This window comes from Cenococcum geophilum, assembly GCF_001692895.1.
Source record: "Cenococcum geophilum 1.58 unplaced genomic scaffold K441scaffold_8, whole genome shotgun sequence".
In the NCBI taxonomy this organism is placed as follows: domain Eukaryota; kingdom Fungi; phylum Ascomycota; class Dothideomycetes; order Gloniales; family Gloniaceae; genus Cenococcum; species Cenococcum geophilum.
Window position 1 is genome coordinate 3,389,187 of NW_027137566.1, and position 26,694 is coordinate 3,415,880.

At 49.0% G+C, this 26,694-nt stretch overlaps 13 protein-coding genes across 13 annotated transcripts; 8 read left to right on the forward strand and 5 right to left on the reverse strand.

The window, feature by feature from the left end:
• Positions 1-4,150: 4,150 nt before the first annotated feature.
• On the forward strand, positions 4,151-5,251 carry K441DRAFT_685136 (NAD(P)-binding protein; the record flags this gene model as incomplete). The annotated part of the gene is made up of 1 exon (XM_067651851.1): positions 4,151-5,251. One exon carries the CDS (start codon positions 4,151-4,153, stop codon positions 5,249-5,251), a length of 1,101 nt encoding a protein of 366 aa, XP_067507681.1.
• Positions 5,252-6,196: 945 nt separating this feature from the next.
• K441DRAFT_655146 (uncharacterized protein) lies at positions 6,197-7,415 on the forward strand. Its single transcript, XM_067647798.1, has 2 exons — positions 6,197-6,763; positions 6,810-7,415. Exons 1-2 carry the CDS (start codon positions 6,682-6,684, stop codon positions 7,310-7,312), a joined length of 585 nt encoding a protein of 194 aa, XP_067507682.1. The 5' UTR covers positions 6,197-6,681; the 3' UTR covers positions 7,313-7,415.
• Positions 7,416-8,023: 608 nt separating this feature from the next.
• K441DRAFT_655148 (uncharacterized protein) lies at positions 8,024-8,813 on the reverse strand. Its single transcript, XM_067647799.1, has one exon. The coding sequence runs from the start codon at positions 8,663-8,665 to the stop codon at positions 8,393-8,395; it is 273 nt and encodes a 90-aa protein (XP_067507683.1). The 5' UTR covers positions 8,666-8,813; the 3' UTR covers positions 8,024-8,392.
• A 21-nt stretch (positions 8,814-8,834) lies between these two features.
• Positions 8,835-9,862, forward strand: K441DRAFT_655149 (uncharacterized protein). The gene has a single exon (XM_067647800.1). It carries the CDS (start codon positions 9,110-9,112, stop codon positions 9,545-9,547), a length of 438 nt encoding a protein of 145 aa, XP_067507684.1. The 5' UTR covers positions 8,835-9,109; the 3' UTR covers positions 9,548-9,862.
• K441DRAFT_655150 (histone-fold-containing protein) lies at positions 9,859-10,973 on the reverse strand. Its single transcript, XM_067647801.1, has 3 exons — positions 10,618-10,973; positions 10,408-10,532; positions 9,859-10,335 (listed from the first exon to the last, which is right to left on the reverse strand). Exons 1-3 carry the CDS (start codon positions 10,823-10,825, stop codon positions 10,120-10,122), a joined length of 549 nt encoding a protein of 182 aa, XP_067507685.1. The 5' UTR covers positions 10,826-10,973; the 3' UTR covers positions 9,859-10,119.
• A 487-nt stretch (positions 10,974-11,460) lies between these two features.
• K441DRAFT_429132 (Der1-like protein) lies at positions 11,461-12,256 on the forward strand (the record flags this gene model as incomplete). Its single annotated transcript, XM_067641613.1, has 3 exons — positions 11,461-11,655; positions 11,713-12,094; positions 12,147-12,256. Coding segments are annotated over 3 exons (687 nt in total), but the record flags the coding sequence as incomplete, so codon positions are not given.
• Positions 12,257-12,857: 601 nt separating this feature from the next.
• K441DRAFT_685141 (S1/P1 nuclease) lies at positions 12,858-14,262 on the forward strand (the record flags this gene model as incomplete). Its single annotated transcript, XM_067651852.1, has 6 exons — positions 12,858-13,199; positions 13,283-13,394; positions 13,452-13,482; positions 13,619-13,799; positions 13,863-13,950; positions 14,084-14,262. 6 exons carry the CDS (start codon positions 12,858-12,860, stop codon positions 14,260-14,262), a joined length of 933 nt encoding a protein of 310 aa, XP_067507687.1.
• Positions 14,263-14,488: 226 nt separating this feature from the next.
• K441DRAFT_630213 (MBOAT family protein) lies at positions 14,489-16,983 on the reverse strand. Its single transcript, XM_067646261.1, has 8 exons — positions 16,747-16,983; positions 16,646-16,690; positions 16,492-16,591; positions 16,233-16,441; positions 16,151-16,176; positions 15,977-16,096; positions 15,261-15,924; positions 14,489-15,202 (listed from the first exon to the last, which is right to left on the reverse strand). The coding sequence occupies exons 1-8, from the start codon at positions 16,766-16,768 to the stop codon at positions 14,724-14,726; spliced, it is 1,665 nt and encodes a 554-aa protein (XP_067507688.1). The 5' UTR covers positions 16,769-16,983; the 3' UTR covers positions 14,489-14,723.
• A 119-nt stretch (positions 16,984-17,102) lies between these two features.
• Positions 17,103-18,902, forward strand: K441DRAFT_655155 (cyclophilin-like protein). The gene has a single exon (XM_067647802.1). It carries the CDS (start codon positions 17,111-17,113, stop codon positions 18,683-18,685), a length of 1,575 nt encoding a protein of 524 aa, XP_067507689.1. The 5' UTR covers positions 17,103-17,110; the 3' UTR covers positions 18,686-18,902.
• A 142-nt stretch (positions 18,903-19,044) lies between these two features.
• K441DRAFT_345590 (uncharacterized protein) lies at positions 19,045-21,068 on the reverse strand. The gene is made up of 3 exons (XM_067641291.1): positions 20,884-21,068; positions 20,681-20,747; positions 19,045-20,564 (listed from the first exon to the last, which is right to left on the reverse strand). The coding sequence occupies exons 1-3, from the start codon at positions 20,917-20,919 to the stop codon at positions 19,405-19,407; spliced, it is 1,263 nt and encodes a 420-aa protein (XP_067507690.1). The 5' UTR covers positions 20,920-21,068; the 3' UTR covers positions 19,045-19,404.
• Positions 21,069-22,048: 980 nt separating this feature from the next.
• On the forward strand, positions 22,049-22,338 carry K441DRAFT_345604 (uncharacterized protein). The gene has a single exon (XM_067641292.1). The coding sequence runs from the start codon at positions 22,108-22,110 to the stop codon at positions 22,267-22,269; it is 162 nt and encodes a 53-aa protein (XP_067507691.1). The 5' UTR covers positions 22,049-22,107; the 3' UTR covers positions 22,270-22,338.
• A 367-nt stretch (positions 22,339-22,705) lies between these two features.
• K441DRAFT_674813 (uncharacterized protein) lies at positions 22,706-23,213 on the reverse strand (the record flags this gene model as incomplete). The annotated part of the gene is made up of 3 exons (XM_067650795.1): positions 22,706-22,842; positions 22,875-23,082; positions 23,133-23,213. The coding sequence occupies 3 exons, from the start codon at positions 23,211-23,213 to the stop codon at positions 22,706-22,708; spliced, it is 426 nt and encodes a 141-aa protein (XP_067507692.1).
• A 689-nt stretch (positions 23,214-23,902) lies between these two features.
• On the forward strand, positions 23,903-24,821 carry K441DRAFT_345634 (uncharacterized protein). The gene is made up of 2 exons (XM_067641294.1): positions 23,903-24,419; positions 24,472-24,821. Exons 1-2 carry the CDS (start codon positions 24,000-24,002, stop codon positions 24,688-24,690), a joined length of 639 nt encoding a protein of 212 aa, XP_067507693.1. The 5' UTR covers positions 23,903-23,999; the 3' UTR covers positions 24,691-24,821.
• The last annotated feature ends 1,873 nt before the right edge of the window (positions 24,822-26,694 follow it).

The window sequence follows — 26,694 nt, forward strand, 5'->3', positions numbered from 1 at the left end:
GNNNAAGGCTCCGTGGTCATACGCGTACTTTTGATTCTGGCGTTCGCGCACCGGCTTACATCTCCTAGGACGCTGACGTTGGATGGGATATGCACGGGCCATATTATTATTGATAACGTAGGGCAATAATTGACGGATGATGGGATACGGGCTTTCAGTGCGCTTCAAGAGACCTCAAAGGGCGCCCTTGACGACGTACGGGTGCAGACTCTGTCGAATACCATTACGCAAAGATGGCTTGTGTTGCTAGGAGCACGTAGATCGACTCAACTCTAAAGAATAAGGTTCTATATTCCTTAACACGCTGGTTTGCGTCCTACCGTTATCGATAAGTACTACCCAATTAAATCAATTAAATAAGGCTATACGCGTTGTTTTGATTCTAGTGTTGTGCACGGACCAGTTGATCTTAGGACGCAAGCGTGTTAAGGGATATAATATATACCAATATTTCGGTATATTTGGGGCCTTATTTGAGAGTTTGGTGATGAACACTTATCGGCCGCGTATGCACCTTATTGATTGACGCACACGGGCCGCATTTTATAGAGCGTTGTTATCAGTGCAAGGGATAAGGTGGAACATAATATCCCTTCCGCTGGTAAAATGGGTCCTACGGTTATCGATGAGACCTAGCCAATAGAATCAATAGGATCAAGGCTCCGTGATCATACGCGTACTTTTGATTCTGGTGTTTCGCGCACGGTCCAACTGTTGTAGAACCCTACCAGTGGAAGGGATAACTTGGGTAACGGGGTTTTGACCGGTCCCTGAGTTATGACTGATTTAAAGTTTTACTAGTTGTTTGTCGGCGGGTCGGCGTTTTGGCGAACTTTGATTTTCAAATCGGTCAAAACCCAGTCAAAACCCCGTTACCTACGTTACGCTTTTTAATTTAGGTCAACGATAATCATACACCCCTAAATGGTACGCGTCGACTCCAAACAAGTTTAGATGTTCCACTTCAAGTTAGAATATCATGTGTGTTTGACTTGTTTACACCTAAATCGCGGAAACAACATTGCCTTACCTTCTTATTCAAGAGCCTGCAATTGTAGAGTGTCGTCGCAGTCGCCCGGCTGGCTCTACGAATCGCATTGGTAACTCTACTCAGCGGGAGCTCTCAGCATTCGAGCGAAATATTGGCTGCACTACCCACGGGCGGGCGCGGGCGCGGGTGCCCAAAGAGGCAATCTACTGACGTTAAATAGAGACAGCAGCACCCAATCTAGTTCTTACAGTGCCTCGCAGAGCACTCCGTGCTCCTACCAGTCAACTTTAGACGATTTAAAGATATTACAGCCTGCACAGGCTCCAGTGTCCCCCCCGGTGTGCGCGCGCAACACACACAGCAATTTCGGTAATCACTAGCTGAGCGCACCATCCAGCGTAGATACTGTGCGCTTGCCAAAAGAGCTGTGCACCCGTAAGAAAGGCAAAGCCTTTAACTTTTTAAGCTTAATTACAAGAGTTAAACTTGAAATTCTCTAGTGCATATGAAGCGAAATTGCTGTGTGTGTTGCGCGCACACATAAGGGGGGGACACTGGAGCCTGTACAGGCTGTATAGGTGTTGTATTTTGACACTTTGATTTTCGCGATTTGGGTGTAAACAAGTTAAACACACGTGATATTCTAACTTAAAGTGGAAAGATCTAAGCTTGTTTAGGTAAGGGGTGTATGCGTATCGTTTAGGGGGTGTATGCGTATCATTTAAGGGGTCTATGATTATCGTTGACCTTAATTCAATGATGTTATTATAGTGTTGAAAAATACTGAATCCTTATCGATAGGTATTGAACATTGATAAAAGCACTGACTCGTCCGAGACATTTGCTTGCCGTATTCAAGATCTTCGTCTTTGGGCGTGTGGAGTCCTGGACTGGCCTGGATTGCAAGCCGCATAACTCACAGCCCAACTAGTAAAGGCCCGGCTGGGATCATGGAGTGGGAACAGATTCTGGCTAAAGGGTAAGCCCTTCTTCAGAGTCTTTACGCTGATGCTATTGGCGTGTTGCGGGGAGAGAGTAGGGTGATGTCTCAATTGAGTAATGGAGTCTATGACAGAACATCAATGCCTTGACACGGAGAATAAAAATAAATCGCAGAGATATTACACATGCATAAATACTTAGAAAGGCGCAATATTTTGATATTGACTGCCAGGGTGAGACGGGCTCAACTCTTAAAAAGCCTATCTACGTGGCTCTCGTTTGACACAGCATACACTTAGGCCAGCCATAATATCAGTGGAGGGGCGCCGCAATATTTGAGGAGACGTGACGGGAAATATTCTTCTAGCATTATTGGCGAGATCCAGGAGTATGCTTGTAGATTTTGCTGACGGCAGGGAACGAGTAGGGCGAGGAAGCGACACGAGTGGGCTTACGGTTTGGCGTGATATCCCTGCATTGTTCGAGCTGTCACATCTCCTGAGATTAAAGTTTCTTATTGCTGCAGGGTTGACTTCGACACGGCTTCATTGGATTAAAGGGCGTTTCGATATACTTAAAGCCACGTTATGCGAAAAAGCCACGAAACTCGAACGGCGCAATGTCGCCCAGATCCAAAGTCAAGTTCTAGAGCCCTTTTTGGAGAAATTCTATAGCCCCTTTTGGAGATTTAGCGAAGCCTTACCCGTTAAGCTTGGAGGCTTCAGAAGAAGCGACAGGCAAGTCGAGACCGTCGTCGGTCGAGACCATCGAGCGGTCCCCAAAGGGCAGAGGTGAAATGACTCGGGCTTTATGGCGAGTATGAGGTGATGGAAATCGTCAGAATTGGGTTTTCCTTTGTCCCGCTGCAAGCCGTTGCGTGGGAGTAAGCAGCGTGACCGCTTTGTGCTCGTGCTCACGTTGATCTGTGGGGGAGGTACGCACACTACACTACGTACCCAGACACCCCGAAAGTACTGCCAGTCCGTCACGCGGGGGACAAAGAAAGCGTTGCCCCTCACGCATGAAACAAATCGGCATTACGCGTCTCTTTTTCCCGTGTTGCCGCCGGTTGGTAAGACAGCCATACTTAGAACTGAGCGGCGACGGGATTTCAAATCCTACGAACCATGTTTAGATTCGAAAGGGACACGGTATTATCTCCTTGTCGATAATTATTGAAATGTGGCCCAAACAAAGGCAAAATCGCAATAACTTCGCGTGTTTTGGCCATGGTTCTGGGGTGGCACGAGGTGGCACGAGGCGGCTGTGCACGGCCGGCTGGGTGGGCAGGGCGTCCTGGCAAGAAAATCTCTCGGCAGTATTGGAGGGGCAAGACCCCAGAACCCCAAAGACGCCAAGGCACCCCGAACAGCAGCATTCGACAGGGGGCGCCGGGAAGCCGCTCCTCTAAAAAGAGGTGTGGCGAGCTGTTGAGAACTTCATTTAATTCGCGCTCTATATTGGATGCCGAGAGCTCTGGAGCATGAAGGAGGCTTCCTCGCGTCTTCCCCCGACGCCTCCTGCTGTTGTGTCAAACCAATAGGTCCATGGGGCTGCACAGGAAGAGCTGCATAGAACTTGGGCGCGTCGACCTTCAATCTCTCGTGCGTCACCACACATTTGATTCGAACAAAGGAAAACTCTGCAGGGCCTGTCAGGAGGGCTCAGCCTTGTGCAGACGGCATGCAAGAGGACGACGTCGGTCAGACCGTTCCACAAGCGCTGCAAACTTCTCTCCAGTGACAGACAAGACACGGAGGGAAAAACCGGGAAGTGCGACTCGCGGCGCCAGGGGCTGATTCTGGAACGCCAGACTGGTCGAATGGGGTTTGAATGCCGCTTGTGAGAGGGCGAGAGCCGAACGGTGTCACCGCTGCGCCGGTCCACCGACCCCAAAAGCTGCTGCAGGGCGGGGCGCCACGCCAGCCAACGCTGCTGAATCTCAGCGCATTGCTCCACATTAGGGACCCATGGTCTTGATATAAGATCACAAGGATACATCATGGGGAGACCAGTACCCCACTTCACCAACCTCGCACACCTCACCCACCTCCCAACACCATCCTCAGGAATCATATAAGACTCAGGGTCACGCTTTTCACTCTCATCACTGCCAACCAACCAACCAACCAACCAACCAATAGCAACACTCCATTGGCTCGAAACAGAAACACCCCCACCACCACCCCTCTCGCCATTGACCTCTCCATTCTCCCAATGGCCTCCAACAACTCAACACTTGTCCTCATAACCGGCGCAACAGGCCACATCGGCTTCCGCGTCCTCACCCACGCCCTCAACGCCGGTTACGCCGTCCGCGCCGCTGTGCGATCCCAATCCAAGGCTCATGGCTTGCTTACCCACCCCACAATCCAACGGCTAAACCCCGGCGCCCGCCTCTCCTTCGCCGTCGTCCCCGACCTCGCCGCCCCTCACGCCTACGACGAAGCCGTGCAAGGTGTCCACTACATAATCCACATCGCCTCCCCACTCATGAGCACGCGTGATGTGCCCGTCAACCAGCACGCGGCCTACTTCATCGAGCCCGCCGTCCGCGGCACCCTCGGCATGCTCGACGCCGCCAGCCAGTCCGGCACCGTCCGCCGCGTCGTCATCACGTCATCCATCGCGGCCTTAATCCCGGTGTCCCAACTCAACGGCCGCGAGCGCCAGCGCCGCCCGGCCAAGGCCTCCGACCGCGTGCCCTTCGCCGCGGCGCCCTACGAGAGCGAGTTCGCGGCCTACGCAGCCTCCAAGGTCGCCGCGCTCGCCGAGGCCGAGCGATGGGTCCGCGAGCACGAGCCCGAGTTCGACGTCGTCCACCTGCACCCGTCGTTCGTCGAGGGCCGCAACGAGCTGGCGCTCAGCGCGCGCGAGGCCCTCAAGGGCACCAATGCCCTGATCCTCGGCATCGCGCTCGGGAAGCGTTTCGACTCCATCGCGTCTGCCACCGTGCACCTCGAGGATGTGGCGCGCGTGCACGTCCAGGCGCTGCTGCCGCATGTGAGCGGGAATCGGAGTTACGTCCTCAGCCAGAGCACGCGCTGGGATACCGTGCGCGGTATCGTGGCGAAGCTGTTTCCCGAGGCGGTCGAGAAGCGCGTGTTGCCGAATTGCGGGAATGCGGATACGCATGAGGTGGCGATTGATGTTGAGGAGACCGAGGCCGTGTTTGGCTTCCGGCATGCCGGGCTTGAGGAGCAAGTCAAGAGCGTCGTCGGGCACTATCTAGAGCTAAGGGCGCAGAGCAGGGCGAGCTTGAGGCCCGCGAGGGAGCGGCAGGGAGCGATGGGGAGGCAGGTGAGGGCGAATGCGTAGCGAATGAAACTGTAACAGCAAAATTTTTTCCTTGCGTGGTAGGGGTTTGGGCATGGTGTTCCGGAATGGGTTGCTATTTTGGCATCTAGGCTGGCCCTTGACTTTGGACAAAAAGTCGCTCTCGTTTGTATATGCTGTAGATCTAGATACCCAGCCGCTGCACGCAGTCGGCATATGTATGAATAACCTCGGTCGAGGCCTTTGAAGACACCAAAAATTCACATGCTGTGCTCTCTGATAAGAAGTTTCGGGGGTGAGGTTTGGGCATGGTGTTCTGGGGTGGGTTGCTTTCTGGCATCTGGGCTGGTCCTTGACTTTGGACAAAAAGTCGCTCTCGTTTGTATCCCTTTCCCTGGTAAAATGGGTCCTACGGCTACCGATAAGAGCCAGTCAATAGAATCAATAGGAATACGCGTGTTTTGATTCTGGTGTTCGCGCACAGTCCAACTGTCGTAGAACCCTACCAGGTACCCAGCTGCTGTACGCAGTCTGCATATGTATGAATAACCTCGGCTGAGGCCTTTGAAGACATCAAAAATTCCGATACTGCTCTCTGATAAGAAGTTTTGGGAAGTGGGGCTTAGGCGTGGTGTTCTGGGATGGATTGCTTTCTGGCATCTGGGCTGGTCCTTGACGTTGGATCTTGATACCCAGCTGCTGTACATGTATGAATAACCTCGGCTAAGGCCTTTGAAGACATCAAAAATTCCGATACTGTGCTCTCTAATAAGAAAATCGCGCGCTCTACTTTGTGTTTCTTCCGCCTTCCGCTCTTATCGGAATTGATATTTGTTGGGAAGGGGGGGGGGGGGGGGTTGGCGGACATTCACAGTGTGGTACCAAGCGTTTGGTTTATTGATCTATCCTGTCACCACCAGAGCTTTCGGCGACACTGTCTGAGGCATATACTCACCGAACAAGCCGTCAGTTTTACCTGCCTACCTCCGTTTCCGTATACCTCCGCTGACGACCAAACCTGTCGACCTGAATCAGATTGTCTTGTCACCGACTCGGCTACCTCCCATTGACTCAGTCATTGACTTGGTCACCTACCCCGTCTTGACTCGGTCACCTACTCCTTGTTTCTATTGCCACCCTCCTCCCCCCTTCTCATCCCCATTTCCTACACCTTTCTTATGTATATATAGAGGCTCTTAGAGCCACATTCAATAGACAGAGTCCTCTTTCTTTTCTTACAATCGGTGCACGGACTACCGATCGACAAAACTATATCAATATTGAACACCCTACATATGAATAAACTCTTTTCCCATGGAAATGCTTCGCTGTGGTCAATAATTCCAAATAATATTTCTTACTTTACACAACTCATTTCCCTCCCCGTAGTGTATATTATACAGGCTCAACGACTCTCTTAGATCGATCTTAACTTTGTGTGCTTCTACACCTATCTTAGACAGCCAGCTGGAATGTCTTACTTTCACCTGTATCTACTTTCACCCCTGGGCATAGCCAAGATAGTCGGCATCACCGCTCCAGCACTATATTGCGGTATGAACTTGCATCCTCGCATCTTCATTGCTCTCTGACCAACCAGGCATAACTTTTGCATACAACGCCATCCTTCTCCCTCCTCTCCTATCTCACGCACCTCCTAAACTTCTCGCAAAAGAATGGCTCCAAGCATATCAATACGGCCCTACATTTGTGCGTCCTCTCATAATTAGCAGCACAATTTCCAACGCTCTCCTTGCCTATTATACTACAGACAAACTATCAAACATACTATACATAGTTGCGGCCATTTCCAGTATCGCAGTTATGCCACTTACGCTGCTTTATATGGAGCCGGGAATAAATGGAGCGGCGAAGTGGAAGGTCCAGGAATTGTTGAGAGACGAGGGGTTTCAGCTAAAAGAAAATACGCGGGTTATGCCAAGAGTGGATAGGCAGACCGCAAGGGAATCAACTAGGAGATGGGCAGAGAAGACTGATATGAGGGAGATTGTTACGATCTGGGGTAAGGTCAATAGGTGGAGATGGGTTATGACAGCCATAGGCATTGCTGCAAGCGCCCACGCTACGTGCTGCCCGAGGTGAAACCCCATGAGGAAAATTGTACTATTTAAGGTAAAGGTACGGTTTTGGCGCAGCAGAGCAAAGAATAAAGTGGTTGAGGGAGTTGATCAACAGCGTAGAGAGTTTATCTACTGTGTAGAGATTGCTGTTTTAGTATCTTGCTTAACTGTTTCTAGCACAAGGATACCTCCTGCAGAACACCATTACGGCCATTCGATTCGAAAATCTTTTTCAATATATGAGTACATGTAACCGACTTCCGGTACCATACCAAAACGTCATTTTGTCTCACCCGCGCACTACCCCGTTCCTTGACATCATATGTCTTACTACTTGTAGATCATCGACGTCAGTCTCTTGCAATCTACCTCATGTATTTATACTACTTGATTTCCATAGATTTAGAATTAAGTCGCTCGTTCATTTCCCACACTGTAAAAGCTTACAGTACAACTATATCAACTATGTCTGCATAAGCGTAAGCAGATACGTAATAATTGTAAGGATGAAAGGACGTGAAATCCTGTTTCTTCGCGACAAGCTTTGGTTTGTTTGGCTGCGCCTCTCTTTTATTGGCCGTGTCCTTATATTCTATTTCATGAGCAAAGTTAATTCTATACACCCCAATTACGCGATACGGCTACCTCTTCACCCCCCGGCCCCTCCTTATTCGATGAAATCTCTAGGCGGTGTGCGCTCCTCTGAGCTCGGGAAGGGCGGTGGGGGCATGGGGCAATTGGACGGGTGCACGAGCAGAGCTTCAGATTCGACTTGACGATTAATCTGGGAAAAAAAGCTTCGGATTGATCTGACGCCAAGAGCTTCAGTTCAACTACTATATATGGTAAAGCGTGCGATCTAGAGGAGATCGACCCCAGATCAACTCGTTTCTGAAGCCTCCATATTCATGTTTTCGGCTCACGGCACTTCACTGCCAATCTCAGAATGTTCATCCTGTAACCAAGACCTCTGCTTGGTGTTTCTCATCATTATCTTAATTTCTCGGCTGCGGGACTACGCTTTCGTGGATTATGTTTCGGAAGGTTAAATTATGATTTTGGCCCCTTTTTTATCTTGAATATTTTTGTTCCTGCATGAAGCTTAACTCGCCTGGTTCGCGTGAGGTTCTTCGCCCCAGGTCGTATTAGGCATTTGGGATTTTAAAGCATGAGAGGAGTAAATTGGTATGAAATAGTCCGACTTTCTAAAGTGAGGTCGATGCGCATAAGTGAGATATTTTAATGAACTTACATCGAAATTGGGCTTTTGGAGAGATTTTTTAACTGCGGGTAAAGACCTACAGCAAGCAGATATGACCGGCAGTAGAGTATTACTTTTTCCACGCTGCAGGGAAAGCTTAGAAAGACCGTTCATCAAAAGAAGCTATCCCCAAAAGAACTAACAACCCTGTTCCACCCATCCACGGATGCACCCCAGCAGATACAACACCAAAAATGTATCTAACTCTTGGAAAGTTTTCCGAACATAAAATTTCGCTTCTCAGGTTGGCCGCCAAATGAAGAATTTGCTGACTTGCTGAGAAGCGCACGTTCCCAAGCAATTGGTTGACACGACGTCCAGGCCCATGACGTCACTAAGAGGTGAGTATCGGCTGAGCAGCACCATTTAAAATCTATCCTGGCGCTCAGGAGAGGTCATGCCAGTGTACAGCAAAGGGATATTAAGTGCTTATTATCAAGGGTATTCTCTCCATTCTTCGTCTCTCATCGTGCTTCTCTGGATAGTGCACAAATTTGGTGTTTGTTGCCAAATTGGATAGACGTTCATTATTTCATCTGTTAGGAAACCTGAATTAATATGTTTTCTCCTCTTCCACCTCCTAAGGCACCACCGCCTTATACAGAGACGTCAGACATCAGTCCATCAACCTCAAATCCTAACAACGCTACTGTTACCCCCATTCACACGCGCACGCGCTCACACCAGGAATCCCAGCCCCTCCCCACCTATGTGCGCAACCGCGACAATGACGAAGAGTACATGTCTGCTCTTCGTGCATGGGCAGAGGGAAAGAAATATGTTACACCGGGAGAGGACGGCACATTTGCAGATTTAAGTATAGCAATGGGTGTGAAATCTGTGGCTTGGTCCGGGCCAATGGCGGTCACGCATGATAGAATAAAAGAGGGAAATCAGAATAAGTTGGATGGAGAAGAAAAGGAAAAAAGACGTTGGGGATTGCGTAGACTTAGCAGAGTTTTGATGGGGAAGGAAAGTGGGAAGGAACCAAGTTGAGCTTTGGGTTGCATATATTAAGATCAGCGGTCAACCCATAATCTACGGGACGGAAATACGACAGAAAGAGGAAAGAGAAGGGAAATGTTCTTCGAGTTCGGCCCTTAGGCCATAGTCATGCTCCATAATATGACGCCTGCATATCCAGGTCTCATATTTACTCTACCCAATCTATGATAGCTCAAACACGTCTGTTGCGTCTAGATTAATTGTAAATGAATGTGACTTTTTTAGTTTCGAAGTTGTCCTATAAATATCTAGTAGTATAAGTTTAGGTGATTTAAGTGAACGTTAATAGAGCAGATGAGGCATTGCGGAAATTGTTCCTTGTATTAAGGAGTTTATTTGATATACAATGTACGAAATTTGGTATACCTGAGAATAAGCCCAAAACCAAGCTCTGAGTCCGTAAACACCGTAGTCCAATACACCGTTATCATAATGAGAACAATAACTGGTTCGCGCGCCGAGAAATCAACAGCGACAACCCTTTGTCCTACTGTTATCCTAACCCCTAACGCGATATTTCCACCCTTTTCCCAAGCTCAGAACAAACGGTATCTAAGGAGTTCTCAGCCCAAACCTCCCCATACGCCTCTTATTCTTCTTGCCAATTGCATGTCCTTTTGCATTATCGTCACTCGCTTGGCGTGTATTGCGCATAGGTTTGTGTCTTCAAACAGGTGCACTAGGAATGCTTCAGCTGCCTCCTGTAATGCCATGATAGCTTGCGATTGCCAGCGTGGAATTTCGCCTGTGGTTGACATACTGAGTGCAACTTCGCGAACCTATATTTCAGGAATATAATCAGCAATGATTGGTTCTTCGAACGAGCGCGGCATGTCAAGAGGACTACTCACCAATCTTGAAAATGGTAATTTAAGCAGCAGAAGATCTGTACTTTTCTGATACCGTCTGATTTCTTTTAAAGCAAGTGTACCGGGTTTGTACCGTCGCTTTTTCGCGTACGGTATTGGATCGCCAGCTAAAAGAATCCCATTGTTAGCTATATAGACATTCCTACTAAAAAAATTGCAATCGCTGCAAGCGCATTAGGATCGACTACATACGCTGCACGTCGCCCCTTCTCTTGCCTAAACTTGGCCTCCCCCCGCTTGGTCTGCCACCACTTGACCTGCCTCTACTTGGTCTGCCGCCACTTGGTCTACCACCGCTTGGTTTACTAGCGCTTGGTTTGCCAACGCTCGGTCGACCACCGCGTCCCGGTCCGCTGAAACCCCCACGTGTTGGACGGCCTGTAGGTAGTTTTGGAGGCATATGGATGTTAAACGCGCCGAAGCGCAGCTAGAGAACGTCGAAAATTCGAGAGTTAGGATAGGTGAGTGGTGAGGGTTGAATTGTTGCGCAAATATCATGAGAAATAGAAGTCGCGATTGGGGTGGCTGGGAACGCGCTAAACTATGCGCCGGACGCAGCTGTTCTTTAATTGAGCGCGAAGATGTTTTCGAATTAGCAGAATACTAACAGCGTCCAAAAGCAATGGTGATAGAAGTTATTCAATGAAGGTTGATGCATGCGCGGGTTAAACCAAGCGTGATGGATATGAGCTGGTACAGGTCGGCGATGCGGGCTGTTGTTGTGTCGAGATCACCTCGAGTGGCTGGAAATGAGCAGGGGGGTTCTTACAGTCACGTGGACCACGGTGTTTGATTTGGATGATCTGATAAGACCTTACTCAGCCTCACGGGCGGCCATGGATCTGACTACGTAGCCGTTTGCAAGAGCGGCAATTGTCTTTAACAGCACGAGACTGCTGGCACCTTTTGTTGTTTTCACCTTGGGCTAAAAGGTTGCCTCTCGCTGATATTCCGCATACCTCTCCACCTCATTAAGGCTAACCATCTTTGCATCTGTCCTTTGTTTCCGATTAACATCACAGCACTTTTCGTATCATGGCGGCTATACTTGGTGGCGGGGACGGCGTGATGGGTAACCAGTTTCCTCTGGAGCAGTGGTTTTTCGAAATGCCAGTGTGCACAAGGTGGTGGATGACGGCTGCACTGGGAGCAAGTGTGCTGGTTCAGTGCCACATACTCACTCCATTTCAGTTATTCTACAGCTTTCGGACCGTGTTTTACAGAAGTCAGGTACGACAACGGCACCTCTGACTAGATGAAGGTCTCTTGCTGACTATGTTATATCAGTACTGGAGGTTAATAACTACATTCTTCTACTTTGGCCCACTCAGTCTGGACCTCCTCTACCACATCTTCTTCCTTCAACGATACTCTCGGCTCCTCGAGGAATCATCCGGCCGTTCGCCAGCACATTTCTCCTGGCTCCTCACATTTGCGTCGACTCTGCTTCTCTGCATTGCGCCAATGTTTTCTATGGCATTTCTCGGTACAGCGTTGTCGAGCACTCTGATATACATTTGGAGTAGGAAGAATCCGGACACAATGCTGAGCTTTTTGGGACTCGTCGTTTTTCGTGCGCCGTACTTACCTTGGGTGCTATTGATGTTTTCTTTAGTAGTGCATGGGACCGTGCCGAAAGACGAGATGTGTGGGATCGTGGTTGGCCACAGTAAGCGTCGTACTAGAATGCGGTCATAGTATCTGAGCTAACAGGACAACAGTATGGTACTTTTTTAACGATGTGTACCCACCACTCCACGACGGACATAGCCCATTAGATCCGCCATATTGGTGGATTCGACTTTTTGAGGGAAGACCCGCAGAACCAGAGGTTGACCTGAACACCAATGCAGAGCCTATTGATCACGACGTAGCGGCTGCAGCAGCACCTGAAGTCAGGTAGCGAAAGGAGAAGGCCGTTCATGATTGTCTATTTTCCCCAAGACACTGTGCTTTACAGATGGGCTTGTACTACTCAAACTACAGCAGGTGGTGCATTTGGACGAATGCATTGGTTGACAGAACTATGCCTTGTATATTGCGATGTTCTGCGCGAAGCTTTTAGGAAGCCAATTGGAACATGCACAGAAACATCGACTGCCAATCAAGATGGCATCCCTCCTCATGTCCTCTCCAGCCTATGACCGATCCGGAAGCTTGTATGGCTTGTTTCCAATCGGGCCTTCCTTTTTAAGTATAGCTCCTAGCTTGGCATATAGATGGACCTGCATCGCCATGGTGGCATCCTTGAATCTCGGGGTTTCGCCTTCTAATTACGATCTTGTTTCAGCGCTTAATACAAGAGATTATCTCGGAGCCCACCGATGATCTTTCATTGTTTCTCAAACAGTGACAGTTTAAAAGATGGGGGTATCCTCTTTCCACAAGTCCGTTGCGGAGCCCCCATTTAGTAGTTTAAGCTGTCGTCCACCATGGCTAAAACACTTCTCTTTACTGCACCTTTTATCCTCCAAACCCTTCCCGGCGTTAACGCGTGGGGTACCCTTGGTCATGATACAGTGGCGTACATTGCCCAGAACTTCGTCACGTCCGCCACTAAGACGTTCTGCCAGAACATCTTGGGTGATACTTCGACATCTTACCTTGCCAACGTTGCCACTTGGGCGGACACCTACCGTTATACCGCTGAAGGCAGTTTCTCTGCGCCGTATCATTTCATCGATGCTGAGGATAATCCGCCGACGTCATGCAACGTCGATTACAATCGCGACTGCGGAGCGGACGGTTGTGTAGTTAGCGCTATTCAGAATTATGTTTGTCGTCCGTTCTTGTTGCCATGCCTTGCTGTTCTCTCCGTGATTGCTTGAACGTGAACCTAACCAGACACGACCGGCAGACTTCAAGAGTGATCGATTCATCATTGTCATCTACTGAGGTGACCAAGGCGCTGAAGTGGATTATTCACTTCGTTGGTGACATCCATCAACCTCTGCATGATGAAGCACTCGGTATGCATGTCTCAAAAAGTACTCCTTGCTATATGTTCTAATGAATCTTTCTCATAGATGTCGGCGGCAACACCATTGACGTAACTTTGTAAGGAATATATTATCTCGCAGCGAGTCTTCCCTTTATCCAACGATCTCCTGTTATTTCAAACTACCTTCCATTTGTCCAATGGGTCATTACCTTCATCCATAATCACTTGCCCAAATCAGCTGACCCCTCCTAGCGATGGCACCTCAACCAATCTCCATCACATTTGGGACACCAATATGCCCGAAAAGCTCGTAGGCGGCTACACGCTCACCTACGCCTCAAGCTGGGCCTCGAACCTGACGACACAGATCAAGACAGGCGCCTACAAGTCCCAGAAGGACTCGTGGCTTTCCGGCATTGACTTGAGCGACCCGGTTACTACCTCCATAGGCTAGGCGAGTGACAGCAATACGTTCGTGTGTAGCACGGTACTCAAGGGTGGTGTTAACGCTGTTAGCGGAAAGGAGCTGGATGGGAGCTATTACAGCACTGCAATCCCGGTTATCGAGCTGCAGATTGCGAAAGGTAACTCTAGCTGCCCCGAGTCTCGAATGCAGAACAGAGAAGAGAAGCCTTGGCTGCTCTCCCTTTGCTTGCTCTCATATCTGTAACGTGGCTATTTATAGGGCTGCTTGCTAATGTCTGCACGTATCAATAGCTGGCTACCGTCTCGCCGCCTGGCTCAACCTCATTGCGACAGGCTCCCCTGGACTTACGGTTGGCAAGAAGCCGCGAGGTGCGACACCGATCGAGCCCGTTAAGGTGCTACCAAGGGATGAGAATGCGGAGATGAGTCCCGCGAAGTTGGCGAGGATGGCTTATGGGCATAAGTGTTAAACGTTAATGATGACAATGTAATGATGAGAAATGAAAGTGGTTTTGAAACTTGCCTGGCCAAGGGAGGTGTCATGGAATGGGTTTATGGGAGTATCCAGTTCGTTCGTTACGATTCAGAGGACGTATATGTTTGTCTTTAAATATATTCTTAGCATAACAGCACTTCAAACAAGATCAAGCCTCAACCCCGACAATCTAATGTCAAGTTAATATATTTTTATTTAGACTCTAAAGTTCCGAGGCTGCAATTCGCTGCGGGTCTTAATGTCCATGCATGTGGCCGGTAAATTCTAACGACTATCCTACACCGGGCTTACAAAATATGAGTTTTAACTCATCTGCTAATGCTAAATGCTGCTTACCGCTGAATGTGCTAATGATGGCGATGATTCAGTTGTCTCCAACTCCCTCTCTCAGTATCCATGGCTTCTCTAAGACCTCTCCAGTCCCACCGTCACTGGTCACATCTTGCTCAATTTCTCCTCCACAGCTTTCTTTATATCGAATGACACGCTGCCACCCCTTTTCTTCCTAGCTTCCATCTCTTTCTTCACCTCAGCAACAATCTCCTCCATCTCAGCTTCCGGATCATCCGGAAGGCCCAAAGTGGGCGCCTTCTGCACCCTCTCCTTCTCTTGCTCCTCCTTGACGACTTCCTGAATTTTCCCCTGATTCCGCTTCTTAAGCTGAATCTGCAGCTTCTGCTTCACAGGCGAGAATATGCAGCCGAAGCAGATGGCAACTCCGATGAGACAGTAGCAGTAGACGCGAACCCAGACGAGCCAGGAGCCAGAAAAGGTGAGGAAGATGAAGGGCGCAACAGTGAAGGAAAAAGCCAGCTGGGTTACAAGGGTTGTGAAAATGTCGTAATAGCGTTTTTTAGGTGTTGGGGAGACGCCGTCGGGTGTGAGGAAGAAGGGTCGGAGAAGACGACGACCGTCTGGTACGATGGTTATCATTGTATTGGCTAAACATACTCAACATTGTGAAGTACTTACTTTTAGCAATTGTTTGCAGTAGCGATGCAAGGACAAAAGTCATGTAATAACCCGGATAGAAGCCGTGCCAAAAGGCGCTTGTGACAAATGTGGCTAAGCTGGCGCGGAAGCCAGGTTTCTTTCCCTTGGGCGTAACGCGAAGGTACACATAGTTTCGTAGCCAGTGATTGGCGTTAATGTTCCAATTTCCAAGGTAGTCACGGCTATTCTGAGCAGTCTCGATAGCGAGGGGCCGGACGTTTTGTAGACGATCCCACTTAGCGCGGCTAGTCTTCGGGTCGATACCATTGTAACCAATACCAGATAGTATACAGGCACCCTCAGTAAGCGACCAGACGCCATAATACTTCATGCGTGTGGTCAAGCCGAGCATATGAAGGATCCAGACGCGACGGAAGAAGCTGTACTTCATGTAGTCGTCGCCAAGGAGAAAATCTGTGTAATACCAGCCGGAGAATTGGAGGAAGGCAAATATCCAGAGCAAACCATACCCAGCTTTCCAGCTGGCAGGTGTGCCGCTGCGAGGAATCTTACGCTTCTTACGGGTCGGAGGCGCTTTGGACGGATCGATGCCGGGAGGAAGCTGGAACATGGTGGTACTGATGTAATGACGATAGTCTACGTAGTCAAATGCTGGCCCAGCGAATAGCGAAGGGAAGAAAAGCTGTTACGGCATGTCAAATTAGACGGGTAGTTAAAGATCCTCTTCGTCTTACCACATAGCCAGCGTAGTCAAGCAAGCCTGGGAGCTCTCTGATCACTCGCTCTTTCTGAAAGTCTGACAGCTCTGATTCAGGTAACCGCCCATCGTGAACATTCCAGCAAAATGCGGTGAGCTACAATACGTCAATTTTCCCTCCTCTAGTGCAGTAAGGTAAGGTCCGTATCACCTTCATGACTAGAACCATTTGCGCTCCTAAAAAAAGTAAGGATCAGCGATGTGTCCACGATGGCTGTGTGAAATCTACAAACCTGTGACATCTATAACTCCTGGGTCGTTTAAGATCTGACGGTAGATGTGGCCGATAGACATGTGTCCCATTAGGAAAACGAAGCCAATCCATGGCATGAACGGAGAGTCGATGTACGCCGCAATAGCATATGCACCAACAGAGCCCCAGAGAAGTGTTCGAATGCCATCCCACAAATCAAATAGACCGACCAAATAAAACAGAGATACTCTATAAGGAATTAATAACGGCAAACAATGATAACAAGAAGTAAAGTTTACCCTATTATGAACAGATTTTTCTGCCATGGCGCTTTGTCCGGAATTCGCTTAAGGACAGCGGCAAGTGGATAAGAAAGAATGAAGGAGAAGATGAGTTTAACTAATTACGTGTTAATATGTAAAAGATTCATAGCATTCTCAGGTTTTAACATACGCTCATCTGTGGAAGCACCTAACGCATTGGCTACGTAGGCGAAGGCTATAGGATTATATAAGTATGTCATCTGATTAGACACGGAGAGGTGGACAGCTCACGGGTGTTGATATAGGGAAGCATAGTGGCGATTAACCGCAATCAGTGCGGTATTCGCACAGCAGTAATGTCGACAAAACGTATCCCTAAATCCGTTGGGGAAGAGGGCTGGGATTAAGCAGAGGGGGTAAAGACGTAGATCAAGGCCCGGGATTCGTGCTGAAAAGGCTGACAGGTGGTAGGATAGATCACAAGGTGCTCTCAGCTGTTAAGGCACGCAACAAGCGAGTGTGCGGTACGTGTATTGGTGACGTCGGTTAGACCCTGCCAAAATCACATCAATTATTCTGCCGAAACGTGGGCGGTGAGCAAGTCACCCGGGAAAAGCTCAACACCACAGATGCATCGCCATACATCACGAACATCATGAGCTCCGTTTACAACCTCGAACCCCAGCCGACTGCTAAAGTCCTCCTCCAAACAACCGCCGGCGATATTGAGCTCGAACTCTTTGCGAAACAGACTCCCCTCACCTCCCGAAATTTTCTGCAACTCTGTCTCGATGGATACTACGACAATACGATATTCCACCGCCTGGTCCCTGGATTCATCATCCAGGGGGGCGACCCTTGTGGGACTGGTTCAGGCGGCGAGAGCAGCTACGATGGAGAGCCATTTGCGGACGAGTTCCATAGCCGGCTGAAGTTCAACAGACGAGGATTGTTGGGCATGGCGAATACTGGACGGAAGGATGATAATGGCAGTCAATTCTTCCTTACATTGGGAAATACGCCGGAGCTTACAGGGAAAAATGCTATGTTCGGGCGTGTGGCTGGAGATACCATCTATAACCTGATGAAGATGGGGGAGGCGGATTTGGCTGATGATGAAAGCGAAAGGCCTCTATATCCAACAAAAATTACTGGCGCAGAGATAATAGTCAATCCATTTGAGGATATGGTGAAGAGGATTCGAGTAGTGCAACCAACAGTTGAAGAGAAGAAAGAAAAGAAGAAGCCAAAAAGAAAGGCCGGGAAACAATTGCTCAGCTTTGGGGGGGATGAAGGAGAGGATGGGGAAGCTACGCCTGTTGTAAAAAGAGCTAAATTTAACCCAAAGCTGGTCAGCGCGGGTGAGGAGGTTCCTCGAGTTCCCAGCAACCCGCCGATGCCAAAAGCTCCAGAGAGAAAGCGGGAAATGCCCATAAGAAAACCCGTCCTTGGGTCTCCCTCACTGCCACCTCCACCACGAGCTACCAAGAAGGCAACCCCTCCTCCTTCAAAGAGGCAGCGTTCTCCATCTCCATCAACTTCCCCAGAACCGGAATCTTCCAAGCAAGCCTCATTACTTGAACGCACCAATGCCCAGATCGCGGAACTCAAAGCATCTATGAAGCGCAACACCAGCGGCCCCGTAGCCGCAGCGCCTCCCAAGAAATCCGCTTTAGAAGCAATGATTCCCGAAACCTCAATACGCGGCCGCAAGCGTCGGCCTGGCGCGGCCAGCACTACAGCTGAGCAACAGGTTCTCTCCCTATTCAATGCTTTCAAGTCTAAACTTGAACAAGCTCCTCCAGAAGAAACAAATCAGCCCGCGTCTTCAGTCCCGCAACTTTCCGACCGGTCCGACGGCAAAAATGGCGAATCGACGAATGGTGCTCCACAGCCGCCCGCTACGGATGAAGAAGCTGCTCTTTGCGACCTCCACTTTATTGCCAATTGCCAGTCTTGCACATCGTGGGACACACAGGCCGCTACCGATGAGCCTGACGATGATGCGGGCTGGATGTCACACGCGCTGAGCTTTGCCAAGGACCGGTTAGGCAAAGATTTAGAATGGAAGCGGAAAAATGAGGAAGAACTAGTGGTCATTGATCCACGCGAGAAAGCGCGGGAGCTGAAGGAGGAGAAAAGAGGTCGGAGGGAGGGCGCGAAGGAGAGAGTAGGGGACAAGGGGAGAGAGTGGGATCACGAGAGAGGAAAGGGGAAAGAGAGAAGGTAGTGTGTATGTATAATCTGTATAAATAGTACCATGTGAGTGGCAGGAGCACCGAAGAAAGTGAAAATCTTGGCGGAATCATCCACATACTTTAGCAGTTGGTTCGGTATGGACGAATCGGAGATCCAGAATTTTGATCTCTGAAAATTCTGAAATCCTGAAATCCTGAAATCTTAAAAACACGGCCTAGTGAGCTTTTAATTATCCACTTAAACTGTGCTAGCTGTCTCTAGCCTCTCAAGACTTTCCTTCCTCCGCACTTCTCGTATCATACTCAATGCAATTTGATCTACACAAGACGCTGTCACTTAGAAAAACGATGACCGAAAGCCATTCTTCATACAAACTATACTAGGTATGAGCTTGATGCCCCGGAATTTGAGCCAATGAGCGGCATAGGCCAATCTAGCCAACTGTCCCTAGAGAGAAAAGAAAAGGAACTTCCAAGGATCCAGCATCGAGAAGTAGTTTTGCCTAAGTAACAAGCCATGGCCATACAGGAAGTGCCCCAGCGCTTTAAGCAAGGAACGAATGATAAGCAACCCCAAAAGCGTGCTTGCAAGGCTCCAACCACCAACTGTACGGCGTTACGCAGCCCTCGTGCTAAAGAAAGGAAAGAAGACACTACCAGATTATCGCTATTGCCAGACCGACCGTTCCTTATGAACCATCATTCGTCATTCCCTCACGCCATCCCCGAGCGTCGCCATCTCGAAGCCACCTCAAATATACTCCCCCTGGTCAGTATAATTAGAGTATTCACTCTCACCAACGCTACTGCCCTCAGTACCAAACCCTTCATCGCGCTCATGCTTCGCTGCAGCACGCCTGCTCACTTCGCGACGTGTGCGTGGGCGGGGCGGCACTGGTGATGCGTTCCCTTTAGCATCATCCCTTTCATCACTGTCATTGTCGTCAACAAAATCACCAGGATTGATAAAGCCACCTGCTTCCGCGGAAGTATGAGGTTGTGTCATATTATGCGCAGCGCTAAACGCAATTGGCAGAGGGGCCTGACGGCGGAGGTGGACTGGGGTTTCCTGAATGCTAGAATCCACATAGACAACGTCGTTATCGTAAACAACGTCTCTGGGATAGCCCGTGTTTTGATTGTAATTGACGCCAAAGTTACCTCCATAAGAACCGTCAGCGCTGCCTTCGTCAGCCTGCTCGGAAAAGAGGGCCTGGTAAGCAGTCCGGTCGTCTGATTCTAAGGTCTGTGTGCCAACAGCAGGGTAGTCGTACACACTGCCATGGCCGGTCTGTAGAGCATGGCTGAAGGTCGACTCTTCGTTGGTATCAAGTTCAGACGTCGTGACGGTGTCAGGCAAATCTTGACCATATGAATAGCTTTGTTCAGAACCGCCAATCACTGGAGCCTGGTTTTGACCATGGTACCGAGCAGGGAGGTTATTGTCAGCAGCCTCACGCTTGATAGTGCCAGTCTTCAGGGCGGAGCCAGTATCTATTGATGCAACACCCTGGCTTCCACGACCAGTGCTAGGGCTGCCGTTTAGTTCTCGGGCCTTGCGTCTGGAAACATGGACTGGAGGTTCGACATAGGCATCGCTAGACTCCTCTGCATCGCTAGATTCCTTATTCGCCTTGCGCTTTTTACTGGCTGGGGTTGTCTTGCCAGTAGTGCGCTTGTTCTTCGGAGTAACAGGTGCAGAAGAGCTGAGCTTGTGAGGAGTGACATTAGTGTTTTCCAGAGCACGACCGCCTTTGTTCCTTGGTGAAGAGGAGCCTATAGAGGTGCGAGCAGACGCCTTGCCAGATGCCTTGCCAATCGTCTTGCCATACTTCGCTGCTGCAATCCGGCGAATCTTCACAAAGCGCTCGGTGATCGAGCGGGCTGTAGGGATATCACCCCTATCAGTGGCTATATTTAAATTAGGTTAGCTAGCGGCTACAGTAATTTGTGTCGATTTTTCATGAGTCAGGGAAAGATCAGGAAAAATCTAGGTGATAGAGATTTCAAGATGAGTGAAGACTTACGCCAAGCCGCTACGATCAAATCCGGGTCGATTTTGAATGGATGAGTGTCTAGAAGTAGAAGGAGAAGCTAACGCACAGTGTATCATTAATTTTACGACCTTTGCACAGCTGCTTAAATGGGGATAAAACCACGAATTGTGGTGGTGAGATTTCGCGCGCCATGGGAGGGCACGGAAATGGGGAGTGGGAGAGCATGAACACACCAACTGATCCAACTCGGGAATCCACTTGATAGGCATGTTGAACTAAGTATCTTCGAAACGATGTACTACGGATAGTTTACTATATTCACAGGTCAGCGTCGATGACTTCGACAGGGCTTAATATCAATAGAAGAATGCACCAGAGAAGGTGAGGAACGTGATACAAGACGAGTATGCTGATCTTGCGCTCGAGTTGATTGGAAATTGATACGTGATGCTTGGGAAAAGTAAAGCAATAGTGAGACCCGGACTCTGGATGAGAACGGCTACAAACGCAGACGGGCTTCGATTATGGTGCTCTGGAACATACCAGATGCTAAGCAGAGCAAGAGCTCTACTGTCTCGTCCGGTCGGTGAGAGCGGCGCGCTTCCAAGAAGGATGAAAGTGTTGCGAAGGGTGGAAGAGTGAGGTTGAGAGGTTGAGAGGGTGGAGGGGTGGGAAGGTGAGGTAAGATGAGGAGAGGATAAGACGAGGGATAGAAAGAGACCACGACATAAAAAAGAGAGAAGTGAATAAGGTGAAGCAAGAAAGGTGAATGGAATTGCGATGACGCCGCCGCCCAACATGAGCGTTTAGACTTGCCATTGTAATTTTCCGGTTACATCTCTATTCCAAAGCCTGAGAACCACACAGCATCCATCTCTCGCTGATGTTCTTCCCGGGCTGTAGGTGCGTATTTTCTGCAAAGCTCAATAATCTTGACAAGTGAATCCATCCCGACACTAATTCCACTCCTGTCGCATCGGGACCATCCAACCCACCTTTACCAAACGACTCACCATTCCACCTAAGCACGTGTTCCTTATCCCATAGCACCTCTACACGTGAATTACCGACTAAAAACACCGGCTCTTGCCATTTCACATGATAAGTCTGCTGGCGGCTTTTTAGCGACGCAAACACCGGGATTGCGGCTTTTCAACCTTTCAATCCAATCAACCTACAGCTCCCCCCCTTCCAAGTCTTAGGTTTTCTGGCTGCACTGGCTGGTGCTAACGACATGTTTGGGAAGAGCCGGCAATATGGCCATCGTTGTAACCGGCTTCGCGTGTCGGCGTGTGGTCTTGTGCATTTGCGTTGCGCTAGCGGTCCCGGCCGAGGACCCATGGTTCCAGCAATCCTTCGCGTGTGGCGCCGTTACAGTGGGAACGAGCCGCTAAGTCCCTGCCAACCTTGCTGTAACCTCATCAGATCCCCAACATCTGTGAAATGTTTTATGATATATGTACAGTCACCAACAATGTTGTTCGTTGTATCGAAGCCACGACGCAATGTCTAGTTTAGGGATTGACCTCCTGTTTCAGCAGTTTATTCATTATTGGGGATCTCTGCTTGTTGTTCTATGTGATTTCGTGACCGTTGTTGCATATCAGGGATGCATATAATCAATATAATCGCCCAAAATTGGTGATTATGATTACATAAGGACTCCAATTCCGAGCCGCCCGGCCTCTAGGTATGCGATTATATACCCAGGTACATAAGTTTTCTGTTGGGCTCCAGATGAGCGTAACGTTAGAACGAGTCAATCTATTCAACCTTAATATTACCCGGTACTGAAGATGTTCCGGGAGATTGGATAGACATACCAAAACGTACGAGACACCCTCACCGTATTCCCTTCGATGTTGGTGTATGGCCATTGAGTCCACCTAAGATTAGTTATCAGATTTATTCCTCTTGTTTCACAAATTCGACTCGGCACAAATAAATTCGAGTATCGTATTTCTCTACCAAAGGTAGGCTATGTAACATATACTGCTGTAGTACATCTCATTGGTGCGGATGTTCAGGCACTAGGAGTGCCATCGCCGCGGTGACCTACATCATATGCTCGCTTTCAGTGTCAGTTCCGCTCTCTAGCAGAGTCTTGACACTTTTAGTAGCTGCAATAGCACTCTTGCGTGAGGTTTTAACTATCCTCCCGCTCCTCACAGCTGTCGTTTTCATCAGAAATTCTGTAGTGGCTCCAGCATCGGTCCAAACATACCATCTTTGTCAAGTTTCTTCTTTGAGCCACGGGCCTTGGTCGGACCGGCAATCCCAGCAGGAGCGGAGTCAATGAGTTCTTTTGCCAATTTCTTGTGGGACCGCAATTGTCCTTCAACAGCATCATAAGTGGCACCTTGTCCATAAAGGCGGGCGATATCGCTGCAGTTCAACTGAGAGAATATCGATGTCAGTGGCCACGGTGTATGCTAGAGCTAGAAAGCGCGCGCAATGAAGTTTTAGAAGGCGACTGGCTTACCTTCGCCCCTTTGCTTGTAACATCCGCAATAACTGCAGCCAAGAGCCGATCTTTGCTTGCTTGGTCCTTCCAGTTGACCATTTCGCCGGAATCCCTTGCTCAATCAATAAGAAAAACGAAAGCAGCACATGAGAGCGTCCTCACTAGATCTTACGAAAGCGGTTTGCACAAAGTGGCTTCGGTTGTTCGAGCAGAAGTTATTTTTCCTTGTTGTTGTTAATGGTCGTGCAATAGAAGATGATGAGAATGAGAATGGGCTGCTCACTGTAACTCTCAGGGGGTAACACTGTAGAATGCTACGAGTATTCTGAAACTGTGGTTGCTGGAAGTGTGTCTGTTGACAGCAGTGTTGTTGAGGTTGCTGCATAGGAGAGGAGGAGGGACGCTAGGCGGTAAACATTCTGTTGCGTGACCCCCGTGTGTGGGTTAGCCCCTAGTAAGCGAACACCAGTGGTTCACAATCAAGCTCTAGAAGCTAGAGTGAGCCTAGATGCGTCAATTGCAAGATTAAAAGTACGCTTGATATTTGGGCAAATTTCAATGCTCCAAGGGGCTGTCGTTCTGAAACAGTTCGAAACTATACTATCATATATGAATATTTTGTTGCATTATACGGCCAGCAGATCCTCTGGATAGCATGGGAGGTTCTCTGTGAGACCCGTCACATTCACATAGGTAGCTTTCATGTGGTAAACTCTGTCCTGGGGCGCCCCTGTTTGGGTTTAGCGGGACTAGCCTATCCTAAGCGAAAAGTGCCAAGGCTCGTGATTGCCTTTCGTTCTTGCTCCCACCAGCACCTTCCCACTACCTACTTCTCTTTCCCCTTTTACTATTGTTGTTCAGCAACCGCGGCTGTGGCTAACAAACATGTTTTCCTTTCTCCGGCCTTGGGCTTTCTTCTTCTCCCAACCTCGACCACTCAAGGACGATCCCACTGGCAGCCCTTCACACACTAATTCAGATCACAACCACTACCTTTCTCGTGCGGACCTATACCAGGGCCCCATTGACGTTGCTCCCACCGATATGCCGGACCTCTACGACATACTGTTGTCCGATATCGATGAGAAGGTCCTACATAACGAGATCTCAACCGCACTCGGGTCGGCCTACCTGTCGAAAACGCCACACCTAATAAGCCCTCTCGCCACCGTGGACGGTATTGTGTTTGGCATATATAACCGTATACTTTTTCCGCTGGTCGTCAGGTTCCCCCGTAAGTCACACTCATATGTTATGCATTTCTTATATGACAGTGGAAGTCCCCACACGTTCCTCTCACAAGAAGTATGTGGAGTCCCTAAGCACTTTACTTATAGCCACTAATAACGCTTTCTAGGCATGCAATGAGCTGTTTGGAACCAACCCGGTTCCAGCCAAGTTTCTTATTCAGATTAATGGGCGCGAAATTGAGGTGAACCCGCCGAACGCCAACTCGCATTTCGAGCATGTGAATCTGCTGGGCACCGATTTTTGTTCCTTATCCGGATTAATCGTCACCGTCAATTACATGGAAAAAATTGCCACGATGCACTTTCCCTCCCGTCAATGGGAGTGATATCCTCCCCTCTTCGATTTCCAATAAATTGCTGGCATCGATATCCCCAACGTCCTCGAGACATGCTCTGCATAGCCTTCGACACACCCAACCAATAACTGAATACCAGTTACGCGATAGTATTGGCGACAGTATGTCTACTCACCTTTGTGATTGAACTATTGTTAATATAGCCTAACTCTGTATACATCTAGGGGTCCTCCATTTCTCGTCTAAGACCTGATACACAAAATATGGCGTGGATATCCTTAGCCTCCTGGTTAATAACATTGAACTGTAGGATCCGACGCAGAATGAAGAAACGTCTGGGTGGCGCGGTCTGGAATCAGTAACTGTCATAACCCGAAGCAATAAAATTATCTTGTTTGGAATATATCCCGTGCTTCACGTGTGATATATTGTTACATTGTCGTTCATTCCCGTACCACCCCCCAGCTCGTACCATTCTACAGCTTGTACCATTCACTAGCTTGTCTCCCCGTACCATTCCCTAGCTCATAATATTCCGCCGCTCATACTATTCCGCCGCTCATACTATTCCGCACCTGGTACCGTTCCACAGCTCAAAGCTAGGGAATGGTATGGAGAATAAGAACTGCGGAATGGTACGGGAATATTGAGCTGCGGAATATTACGAGGTACGTATGGAGCCGTTTTTGGCATTAAAAGAGCCTAAACGGGATCCTGAATGGGAATTAGGAGCTCGAGTGTCAGCGTGGCTTCGGTCAAGGATTCTCTAGAATATTCTCATTCAGGCCCCTAAGAGGCTTGATGCTCAACCTCTCTTGGCGTGTGCAAAGCAAGGGATCCCTGGGTGCAAATGCCGCCAAAAAAAGGCAGCAAAACCCTCCAAAAACGGCGGCAAAGGTCCCAGGACATAGAGTTATTGCGGTAATGAGGGTAGGCAATAGCCTAAGTACAGAGAGAGACGAACCGATAAGGAGGTGCTAAGGGCCAGCCGAAGGTTAGCCTTGGCAGCTCCTGAGAACCCCCGGGCGTGCACCCGAGTAAGGGGCCAAAAGAACCCTTACATTATGTTCTTAGTGTTTACTTCTAATATCCATATAGCCCTATTTTGCCTATTTTCTATTATCTTAGTTCTAACGGAGGATTATCTACCCTAGAGTTAAGACACTAACTTAACCCTTATATGTTGTACCGGAAATTGCTTTCGAATGTACTAATGCGGCGAAAGGATGTGGCTCTCATCCTCTATGGTCTCGAATTCGGCATCGGGAGCCCCTCCCAGTTATAAAAGTGCTTCTGGATATCGAGTGGGATACGCTCATTATTGTGTCCTACTGTCAATCGGTGGTCCGTGCGCAGGTCAAGAATGAGATGCCTATCTATTGAAGGTGGCCCTAGGGCCTCTATATATACACGAGGGTGGCTGAGCTGGTGACCGAGTCAAGGGGTCAGTGACCGAGTCAAGGTGGCAAAATTCGATTCAGGTCGACACCTACCATTTAATTTGGAGTGTTGCGGAATTTACTTCTTAAAACTGGGATGGAATTAGACCTTCGAAGCATAGAAAAGGTTGGCGACGCTGAATTAGCGCTTACATCTTGTAGATTGATCTAATTCTCCGGCTTGATTTAGCGTGTCCTGTAGTTGACATGGCCAAATGATAGTGAAATAGACGTTCCCCGCAAAGTCAGTTGAGTGGGGCTGCGATCTGGTGGACAAACGTGTGTGATTTTCCACAGGACTTGTCTAGTTGAAGCATCCACGCATGCTTTTCTTGATTATGGCTACGTAGGGTGAGGTGCCTGATGCTCACCTTGCGAACACTACACCTCTGATTTCCTCCTGAATTTGCGTGTCTTCTGACGTGGATCCAACATTAGGCCTCATCAAGCCCTAGGGACCGGGCATTTTCACATACCCAACACTCGACACTTCTAGATCGCCAAGACTTGCCTTTCCCGGGCCCACCTGGAGGAAGCAGGTGAAGCGGGAGAATTCGTCGAACGTTAACTTCTTTCCCACTGCCTGTGCTAGGCA

Coding starts and splice junctions, on each gene's coding strand:
- K441DRAFT_345604 (XM_067641292.1), top strand. CDS start 22,108: ATGTACAGTCACCAACAATGTTGTTCGTTGTATCGAAGCCACGACGCA.
- K441DRAFT_655150 (XM_067647801.1), bottom strand. CDS start 10,825: ATGCCTCCAAAACTACCTACAGGCCGTCCAACACGTGGGGGTTTCAGC. Junction 10,533..10,617: donor GAGAAGGGGCGACGTGCAGC/GTATGTAGTCGA, acceptor GGATTCTTTTAG/CTGGCGATCCAATACCGTAC. Junction 10,336..10,407: donor AATTACCATTTTCAAGATTG/GTGAGTAGTCCT, acceptor CCTGAAATATAG/GTTCGCGAAGTTGCACTCAG.
- K441DRAFT_345590 (XM_067641291.1), bottom strand. CDS start 20,919: ATGCCTATCAAGTGGATTCCCGAGTTGGATCAGTTG. Junction 20,748..20,883: donor TTCCCGAGTTGGATCAGTTG/GTGTGTTCATGC, acceptor ACTGTGCGTTAG/CTTCTCCTTCTACTTCTAGA. Junction 20,565..20,680: donor TTTGATCGTAGCGGCTTGGC/GTAAGTCTTCAC, acceptor ATTTAAATATAG/CCACTGATAGGGGTGATATC.
- K441DRAFT_655155 (XM_067647802.1), top strand. CDS start 17,111: ATGAGCTCCGTTTACAACCTCGAACCCCAGCCGACTGCTAAAGTCCTC.
- K441DRAFT_655149 (XM_067647800.1), top strand. CDS start 9,110: ATGTTTTCTCCTCTTCCACCTCCTAAGGCACCACCGCCTTATACAGAG.
- K441DRAFT_630213 (XM_067646261.1), bottom strand. CDS start 16,768: ATGCTTCCCTATATCAACACCC. Junction 16,442..16,491: donor AAAAATCTGTTCATAATAGG/GTAAACTTTACT, acceptor AATTCCTTATAG/AGTATCTCTGTTTTATTTGG. Junction 15,203..15,260: donor ACTGCAAACAATTGCTAAAA/GTAAGTACTTCA, acceptor CCATCGTACCAG/ACGGTCGTCGTCTTCTCCGA.
- K441DRAFT_345634 (XM_067641294.1), top strand. CDS start 24,000: ATGTTTTCCTTTCTCCGGCCTTGGGCTTTCTTCTTCTCCCAACCTCGA. Junction 24,420..24,471: donor ACACGTTCCTCTCACAAGAA/GTATGTGGAGTC, acceptor AACGCTTTCTAG/GCATGCAATGAGCTGTTTGG.
- K441DRAFT_655146 (XM_067647798.1), top strand. CDS start 6,682: ATGTCTTACTTTCACCTGTATCTACTTTCACCCCTGGGCATAGCCAAG. Junction 6,764..6,809: donor CGCTCCAGCACTATATTGCG/GTATGAACTTGC, acceptor CTGACCAACCAG/GCATAACTTTTGCATACAAC.
- K441DRAFT_655148 (XM_067647799.1), bottom strand. CDS start 8,665: ATGAACGGTCTTTCTAAGCTTTCCCTGCAGCGTGGAAAAAGTAATACT.